The 8,950-nt window shown below is 64.8% G+C and overlaps 1 protein-coding gene and 1 long non-coding RNA gene across 2 annotated transcripts in view; one reads left to right on the top strand and one right to left on the bottom strand.

The window, feature by feature from the left end:
• The window catches only part of LOC114893343 (protein polyglycylase TTLL10-like), an 8,618-nt gene extending 6,236 nt beyond the window's left edge, over positions 1–2,382 (bottom strand). The window contains 6 exon segments of the mRNA XM_029219065.1: positions 320–405; positions 903–974; positions 1,664–1,793; positions 1,875–1,993; positions 2,109–2,314; positions 2,317–2,382. Of these exon segments, the coding sequence (XP_029074898.1) occupies positions 320–405; positions 903–974; positions 1,664–1,793; positions 1,875–1,993; positions 2,109–2,314; positions 2,317–2,382 (679 nt within the window).
• LOC114893344 lies at positions 158–6,903 on the top strand. Its single transcript, XR_003792865.1, has 3 exons — positions 158–368; positions 5,214–5,297; positions 6,260–6,903. It is a non-coding gene; the product is annotated as an uncharacterized LOC114893344 (long non-coding RNA).
• The last annotated feature ends 2,047 nt before the right edge of the window (positions 6,904–8,950 follow it).

The following is an 8,950-nucleotide window of genomic DNA, read 5'->3' on the forward strand; positions in this document are numbered from 1 at the left end:
CCCCGCCCATCCCTGCCTCGCCCCGCCCATCCCTGCCTCGCCCCGCCTTGGCCCCAGCCCCGCCCTGACCGCGCCCAGCCACGGCCCCGCCCCTGCAGGCTTTGGCCTCCACTAAGGTCCGGCCATGACCCCCCCCCCCACCCAGCATCTACTCAGCACCAGCCCTGACCTCACCCACCCTGGCTCCACCCTTCCACTCCCTGACCACGCCCCACCTCGGCCTCGCCAGGGCCTTGGCCCCGCCCTAATCTCGCTCCCACCTTGGTCCAGCCCTGCACCGGTCTCCCCAGAGCGGGCCTGGCGTCCAGGGGCCTCTCACCATCGAAGAGGGTGAAGAAAGCCTCTCTCTCGTCCCTGATGTCCAGACGGTAGGTCTCTGGGAAAAAGTCTTCCATTTTCAGGACGCTGGGGAAGCAGGGAGGTGGGGAAGACACTGGGAGGGTTGTCCCCCTCCCCCAGCTTGGCCAGCCATTCTGGGGGTCTGACCTGGGGTAGGCTGGAGGGAGAGTGTCTGCTAGGAAGCTGCGCTGGGCTCCAGGCACTCCTGCCCTCTTTGGTTTCCTCTGAAACACACCCCCACCCCCGGCCCCCAGCTCTTTCCTCTGCAGAACCTTTGCACCTTCTGTTCCCTGGCCAGGAGCACGCTTTTCCGGCTCTGCACACCTGGCTTCTCTGCAGGCTGCCTCACCCACCTCCCAACCCCTCCCACCTCCCTGCTCTTCCCCCTGCTGCTCTCGGGCCTTCGGGAGTGGTCAGTTCAGAGCTGGGTCTCCAGGCCAGGACAGTGCCCAGCATGCAATGAGCGGTCGGCATGGATCCCCTGTCCTGGGATGCCCTGTAACCCCTTTCACCGAGCACCAGGCCATCCTTCAGTTGAGGGCAGAATGGCTGGGGGAATCTACCTCTGTGGCCCAAGGTGTCCTGAGCTGCTCCACATGAGCTCTTCTGGGGCGGGTGTCGTGTCCTTTCCAGATCTGTACCCCAGGAGGACACAGGACCTGGCCTGAGTGGCTGCTCAGTGTGGAGAATGGATGGGGGTGTCGAGAGGTGGGGAGTGGGTGGGGGCTTGGCAGTAGACTGGTGATGTGTGGATAAGTGGATTTTGGATGGAAGTAGGTGGATGGGCAAGTGGTCTGGTGGGTAGACGTATGCCTGGAGGGGGTTGGACCAGAACTGCTGACAGAATTGGGTGGTGTCGTGGATGACCAGGTAGTGGGTGGCTGCCTGCCTGGTGGGGGGTGGACGAGGGAGGCAGATGGTAGGTGGTTGTTTGGATGGGCGGGCAGATGTGTGAATGGCCGGGCAAGTGAATGGAAGAGGAGTGGGCACATCGAGTGGGTCGGGCACGGCTCCGGGGGGAGGGGCGGGCCAAGGGGCAGGAATGGGTGTGCAGTGGACGGCAGTGGGTGTGGTAGGCAGTGGTGACTGAATGCAGGACACCAGTGGGCGGCTCTGTGGTGAGCGTGTGAGGACCGCTGGGGGGCCGTGGGCTGGGTGGCTGGAATGGTGGCCGTTATTGGGGGTGGAGACAGATGGGTGGTACGCGGCTGGGTCAGTGGGAAGGCGGGTAGGCGGACCGACTTGGTGGAGGGCGGTCAGGAGCAGCGATTGACGCGTCGGGTGCGGGGTGCGCCGCCGGGGTCGGGGGCCAGGGCATCCTCACTTGGCCTGTGCGCAGGGGGCCAGCTTGCTGGTCTTGCTGAGGACACGCGCGTGCTCCCTCAGGGCGCTGAGAAGCCCGATCTTGGTGGTGAGGAGCTGGCTGTTGGGGAGCTGGTACAGCAGCTGCTCACCTGGCGCGACAGAGCCCGGGCAGCGTGCGACCGCGCATGCGCGCGTGGAGGGCCGCCCGCTGAGCCCGGCCCCGCCCCTACCTTCCCGGAAGCTGCAGTAGGTGTCCCTGCACTTGACCTCGCACCACTTGAGCTTGTAGTCTTCCCGCCGGCTGTCCTGGATGCGCTGCCAGCCCTTGCTTTTGCAATAGGAGCTGATTCTGCAGGGGCGAGGGGCGGCGGTGACCTGGGGGCCGCGGGGCTGTGGGCCGCGGAGCGAGGCTGGGCCGGGGCCTGCAGGCGGCGGGGCTGGACCCAGCCTGAGGCCCCACTCACATTGCGGCCCCGTTGGTGCCTCCGATGTAGAAGAAGGGGCCCTGCCCGGTGCCGGGCGGCTGCTTCTCCCCCTCCAGCGGGTGCTTCTCCAGGAGGGCGGCCCGGGGCCTGGCAGTGTCAGCATCGTCCAGCTCTGCGGGCAGAGTGGGTGGTCAGAGGCTCTGGCCCAGCTGGTGGCTTTTCTGCCCCTCCCTGGGCCCTGCCCGAGCCCATCTGCGTCTTGGTCCAGCTGGCTTAGCTGACGTGGGAGCCCCTCCTCTCGGTGGCTCCCCATTGATCTCTCATGGGCCCAGCCTGTGAACAAGGTGGAGTCAGACAGGGGGCGTCCACTCAGAATCTGACTGGAACCCCTGTGCAGTCCCCCCAGTCGTCTTGGCCCATCTCAGCCCAGCCTCAGGCCCAATCAGAGGGCCTCCTAGGAGAAAGGGGGCAGGGTCCCTCCTTACCAACGGCAGGGGCTTTGTGTGGGGCAGAGGCTGAGGTGTGAGGCTGGAGCTGGGGGCAGATGTGACGCAGGGACGTGCCCAGAGGGCGGGGGTCACAATGTCCATCATGACGTCATGGGTGACCCACAGCAGTCAAGGGAGACCCCTCTCTGCCTGTTCAGACCCCGACTCTGCTGTCCTCTGCCCTACTCGGCTGGCCTAGATCCCACACCCGGCACGTGGCCTCCTGCTGGCCCCTCTCCCAGGGCATGGCTGTGTGGTCCCCCCGTGAGAAGGCCTTCCTGGGGATGGGGTGCCTGTCCCTGGGGAGGCCCTGGCTGCATACACCTGGTGCCCAGGGGCGGCTCCGCCGGACCCCTGCCATCCTTGACCGCTTGCCTCTCTTTGTGCCAACCTGGGTCCGAGGAGGTGGTCCCTGGCGGTGGAGGAAGTGGGTGCGGCTGCGGGCCACAGACGCTGGGGCACTGGGGCGGGGGCACCTCTGGGAAGACGTGGCCCCCACCCCTCTGCAGGCCCTTCGGGCGGCCCGTGGTCCTAGCCCTTGAACTGAGCACGCAGTCAGGCCCGCCCTGCCCGGGGAGGGGTGCCGCCCAGCGTCCTGGATTTGGGCTTCCTCTTGTGGGTGGCTCCCGTCTCTGTGGTGACTGTGGGGCCTGCAGGGACTGTCCATCTGGTGTCGGCATCTCTGCGCTTGACCTCCCTGCCGGCTGTTAGGAGGGCTGCTGTCAGGCCTGCGGGGTTGGGGGGCGGCAGCCCTGAGGAGTCCCCTCCCAGAGTCAGGGCAGGGCCATGAGGATGATGCCTCCCTAGGGCTCCTTTCCTGTGTGGCTAACTCGGGAACATTTTAGGGAATTTTAGCCATTCCTTGACAGGTCCTTCCCAGTTTGGGGGCTGCTTGGGAGGCTAGGATTTTCCGAAAGATTGAAGAAACACAAGCAGTGGAAAGGCCAGTACCCTGGGAGCTGGCAGGCAGAGAGGGGCTCCTGCATCTGCATACCAGGGGCTGGCAGGTTGCCCTCCAAAGAGGACAGTCGCTTTGCAAACAAACCAGCCGGTCACCCAAGAGATGCTAGCCAAGACCTTTGTCCCCACTTAGGACAGAAGAGGGTAAACTGGGAACAGCTGTCAACACGGTTACAGGGCCTGGGTGCGGGGCGGGGCGCGGGGAGGCTCTCACCCCCCTGCCAAGCGTCTCCTCCCCAGCCCTGCCCCACCCAGAACGGGAGGGCTCCTCTGTGGCGGCTGGACCCCGCCCAGCATGACTGCGGGGTGTGGGGGGGGATAGGAGCCTGCTGAGCACGGGGAGGGTGCGCACGTGCGTGTGTGCGTGGGTCTCCGCGTTGCCTGGGAGACCCGCACCTTGCTGGGAATGGGGGCTCCCAAGTAGGATGACGGTCAGTACTCTCCCCCAGCACTCCCATGTGAGCGGCCACTGAGTCAACAGACATCTAATGGAGGCCCCCAGGTGTGAGCGACGGGTTGACGCCCAGAGACAGAGAAACAGGGCCCTGCGAGGAGGGGCCGGGGGTGGGGGTGGGGGTGGTGGCGGAGCCCGAGGCAGGGGACACAGCCCTGGGAATACACTGGGGCAGGACTGGACGGTTAGAACAAAGGGACAGACAAGGTGGACGAGCTCATGGAAATACGCAGTACAGCCTCGTGAGAAGCTCAAGGCGAGGAAGTGTGCTGGAAAGGAGAATGTAAAGAAGGAAAGGCACCCAGCGGAGCCGGAGACATCTCAGAGCCGGAGGCAAGGCTCCTGCGACCCACCCAGCGTGGTGGGAGGTCTCCAGACCCCCCTCAGGGAATTCCCCAGTTGAGCTGGACCTGGGAAAGGAAGCTGGGGCTGTGGTGTGGATCAGCTCTGTGCCTCGGTTTCCCCACCTGCAGAGTGGGCTGGGAGTACCAGTGGCCTGTGTGACACATGCACACAGCTGCCTGGTCACCCATGTTGGAGGAGGGCCTGTGTGGCGACGGTGAGGCCGGAGAGGGCCAGGCTGGTTCCGAGCAGGGCAGTGACCCGCCTGCAAGGAGCGTTACTGGGGGTTACAGCGTGAATGTGGGGGGTGGGAGGGAGCCCCTGGCCCCCACAGCCCAGCAAAGGGTAACTTCTGCGGGGTAACCCGGACCCAGCAGTGAGCGCTCCCAGAAACGGGAGCCGGGAGGTGGGCACGGAGTTGCCGGATTTCAGAACAAGCCTTGTAAGCCTGTGCCTCTGTTTGCCTGTCTTAACTCTGTATATCTTATTTCTTCCACGAAGAATTAAACAGGCCATGAATGACTATTTCTTGTCATTCAAGTTAACAAAAATTAAGAAAAAGAATCCTTACTCTGGGCGTGCACGCGTGTGGTGAACGCGGTGCGGGTGCCCCGGGCTGCAGGACGTGGTGGCCTGCGGGGCTGCGGGCGGGGTCAGGGGTCAGAGCCTTTGCCGAGCAATTGCCTTTCTCAGAGTCTCTCTGACGGACTCATTCTAAATAGCAAGCTTTGTGCTGAAAGGTGTTCCCGAACCGTTATCAATGGTGGTGAAGCTCGGGTTGCAGTGGCCCTGCCCGGGGGTGGGGGAGTGATGGCACCAGGCCCTCCGCGAGGACTGCAGGGAGGGGTTGGTGGAAACAACTTTATAACGAATTTTTAAATAAACTTTTTACCTGGTCAGGTAAAAAGACTGGCGGGAAATGGCGCTCCGGTGTGATGAATGGAAGACCCTCGTGAACCTGAAGGAAACATCCAGGAAAACGAGGTGACACCCGTGTCCTGCCAGGTCCATCCTCCAAATACACGTCTGGGGACGCGGGGCTCAGGAGGTGCTCACGTTGCTCGTCAGGCTGGTGCCTTCTGGCCAGGGCTGAGCTGTCTGGGGGGATGTGGGTCCCCGCAGACTTTAGGAGGCCGTCCCTTCTGGGGGTCGGTCCTGGGAGACAGACCTGGTCCTGAGCAAAGGAGCTGGTCCTGAAGGGCCGCCACGCCTGGAGGCCTGCCCTGCTCAGCCTGGCCTGGGGGTCTCTGCCCAGCCAGGCACCCGTCCACTCCCCTCGCTCGCCTCCCTCACGCTCCTGGGCAGAGTCCCGAAAGGACCCACAGGGCTCCTGGGGCCAGGGGGCTGGGCGGGGCAAGGGACGGTAGGCCCCGGCCCTCAGGGCCAGCCAGGACCCCCGCTGGTGACCCGCCTGCCCCTCTTGCCTGCCCGACAAGGTGGTGTGAGCCCTGTGCCAGGGAAACAACAGTGGTGACCAGGCAACTGTCTCCTAGCAACCATGACCCAGTGGCCCAGAGGGGAGCAGGTGGATGGGGAAGGGCAGGAGGCCGGGCACCAGGGGCAGTGGCCAAGGCTGGAGGAGGGGTGGCATGGGCACAGCCCCCACCTGGGTCCTCCGTCCTCCCGGGACATTCCTGAGCCTTCTCAGGATCCCCAGATCTGTGCCAGGCCCCCAGACCTGACCCATTATGTTTTTGTGCTCAGTGTGCTTTACCTGTGTTATTTCATCTCCCCTTACCACGGCCTCTTTACAGAACAGAAAGTGGGCGCTCAGCAAACCCATGCCTCCCCAAGGGGTTGAGAGGAGCTCACACCCAGGTCTGGGAGGCCAGGGCGTGTGGGAGGGCCGCTGGCTGCCCTGCATGGCCCCCTGCCTCTGTCCTCCAGAGTCTTGCATGGGTCACCAGGGTGTCTCTCCTTAGGGAGCCCTCACTTGCTTCTTGTAGGGTGGATGGTGGTCCCCGTGCCATGTGTGTCCACGTCCTAAGGCCCAGAAAGTGCGGTGTGACCTTACTTGGAAAAATCGTCTTTGCAGATGTGATTATCTGATGGGCCCTAAATCCAGCGACCAGTGGCCTCGGGAGAGGGAGGGAGAGGGAGGGAGAGCGGAGGAGACTCAGAGGGGAGAAGCCAGCGGAAGATGCGGCAGCGGCCGGAGGGACGCGGCCACAAGCTCCCAGACGTCTGGAGCCCCAGAGGCTGGGAGAGGCAGGAAGGGCCCGCCCCAGAGCCTCCGGAGGGAGCAGGTGGCCTCCGGAACCGTGAGAGAATACATTTCCGTTGTTTCAAGCCACCGAGTTTGTGTAATTTGCTGTGGCTGCCCCAGAAAATTAATGCACCCCTTAAGCGCCCCCTCACTTTAAGGGTCCCGGGTGGCATTCCCCACTGTGGGGAGGCCTCCCTGACCCCGCTCAGAGGCTGACGCACTCCCACCTGTGTGCCTGCCTGCACCAGGTGTTGGGGGCCTGCAGGGCTCCGTTCTGCTGGACTGTGGTCTGACACCCCTTTGCCCGAGGGTAGCTGTCGGTTAGTCTGGAGGGGCGGAGAGCTCCTCCAGCCAAGTCCTGGACTGAGGGGCAGGCAGCCTGACCTCAGGAGCTGGTGGCCCCCTGCCTGGGCCTGCTGGGTGCAGCACCCAGGGGCGGGCAGTGGATCCCCCGGTCACCTGCAGGCCACTTGTCTTCCCCTTGGCCTGAGCACAGAGTTTCAGAACCCCCAGGTCGTCCTCCCCTGGAGCCCATGCCCCACTCCCCATCCCTTCTAGAGGCCCAGACCCCTAGGAGCTGGGCCAGCCCACCACCCTGCTGCCCTATGACTCCCCATGGGTTCTGGGGAGGCGGCCCCCTGCCCATGTGGTGACAGCGGGAGCTCAAACTCAAAAACTGCTGTATAACCCGAAACACTGGTGTGGGTGCCAGCCCAGGGGCAGCCTTTCCCGCGATGGCCTGGGACTGGGCCCTCGGTGGCATCTACAACCCCGAACAAGGCAGCCAATCATTAACCGGCCACCCTGCAGGGCGGATGCCTCTCCCCGGGTGCCACAGGGCTTGGCTGGGCTTGGCCCCAGTGCCTGGAGGCAGAAGGGGCGGTCCAGCCCCGCTGGGTAAAGGCCCAGCACCCCTCCTGCAGCTGTGGTGCGGGTCTCCCAGGCAGCTCAGGCCCTGGCTCCCCACGGGGAGTTGGTGCCTTTGCCAGGGCTGGAACAGGAAGCTCTCCTCACCGGCCCCCGTGCGGCCTCTGGGCCCCTCTGCTGGGCTCCTGCATGGTTCCCGCTTGGCCACCTGCTCAGAGAGACCTTTCTGGGCCGCCCTTACCCCACCCCCACCCTGCTGCCACCTCTACTGCCCTGGCTTCTGCAGCACCAGCAGCCCCTGCAGCTGACTCGTCCTGCACGGAGCCTCCTTGCTGCCTGTGACCCCCTCTCAGGGACATCCCCCCCCCAACCCCCAGTGTCTGGAACTGCACCGGCTCCCAGAGGGCGCTCAGGAAAGAGTGGGTGCTGAGGACGGAGGGACGGTCCCCTCCGCCCTGGCTGTGGCTGCAGAGCCCTGGGTCGGAGACATCAGACAGTCCTTTGCGAAGCCGTGGGTTGGGACCCTAGGACCTCCTTGGAATTCTCAGGGGAAGAAGGGGCTGGTCCCACGAGGCCAGGGGTGGGACCGGCATCCGGAATTCTGGTTTGGGAGGCAGCTGTAGACAGAGGACGTCTTGCTGAGCCTCTGTGGGTAGAAGGGAGCGGGCAGGGGCTGCCAGACCTTCTGCCCAGCGTGCATGGGTGACAGCCTGGCCCGGCACCTGGAGAGTCCCCCGACCGCCCAGGTCCCGAGTCGGGCCTGTGGGGACACAGGGGAAGGAAGAAGAGGGGTCTCACCTGTGGGGTCTCCACACCTAGCACCCTCCAGGGTTCTGGTGCCACCTGGGGTTGGGGAGAGGGCATCCTGGGGCATCTCTTGGGGCACTGCCAGCCACGGGCACCCTTCCACGGCCTGGGCTGGGGGTTTAGGGGGCCGGGGCTGCTTCTGTCCTGTCCTCCTTACCGCCACCCCCTGCCTGGTATGGGTGTGGGGTGGCAAGGGATGAGGGCACCTTCCTGGAGAGGCTCCTGGGGGGCTCCAGGGATGCGGCTGCCTGTGGCCCAGTGGCAGTGCCAGCAGCATGGGGGCTGCACCAACTGCTCGCCAGCCTTCAGCGTGGGGCCCACCACCCGTGGAGCCCCCCCACTATAACACCAGCAGTCTGTTGTGTCTGCGACAGAAATCCCCTGTGGGGCGTCACAGGCTCCCCCAGTCAGGGACACGGGGGCTGTGGGTGGTCAGGCGTGGCCTGTGCCCTGGGGGCACACGAGTGCTTGAGCCTGGGCAGGAGTGTACAGCCGGCTCAGGCCCACTGCTGGGACCCACGGACCCCGGCCTCCCCTCCACCAGGCATCCGGTGAGCAGCCCCTCCTCCGGTGGCGATCAGGCCATGGATGGACGGCATTACCAGACAGTATTAGACAGAAGGATCAGATCTAACCGTGTCTGGTAAGACACCCATCGGCAGGCTTTGGTGTAGGCAGGCTCAGCGGCGGGACCCCCAGAGCCGCCTGGGGCTTCCCCTACCGCCTGTCCCGCCGCACCGTGAGGAAGTGGGAGGGC

The sequence above is a fragment of the Monodon monoceros genome, unplaced genomic scaffold, assembly GCF_005190385.1.
Source record: "Monodon monoceros isolate NGI ecotype Baffin Bay Population unplaced genomic scaffold, NGI_Narwhal_1 Super_Scaffold_12, whole genome shotgun sequence".
NCBI lineage: Eukaryota > Metazoa > Chordata > Mammalia > Artiodactyla > Monodontidae > Monodon > Monodon monoceros.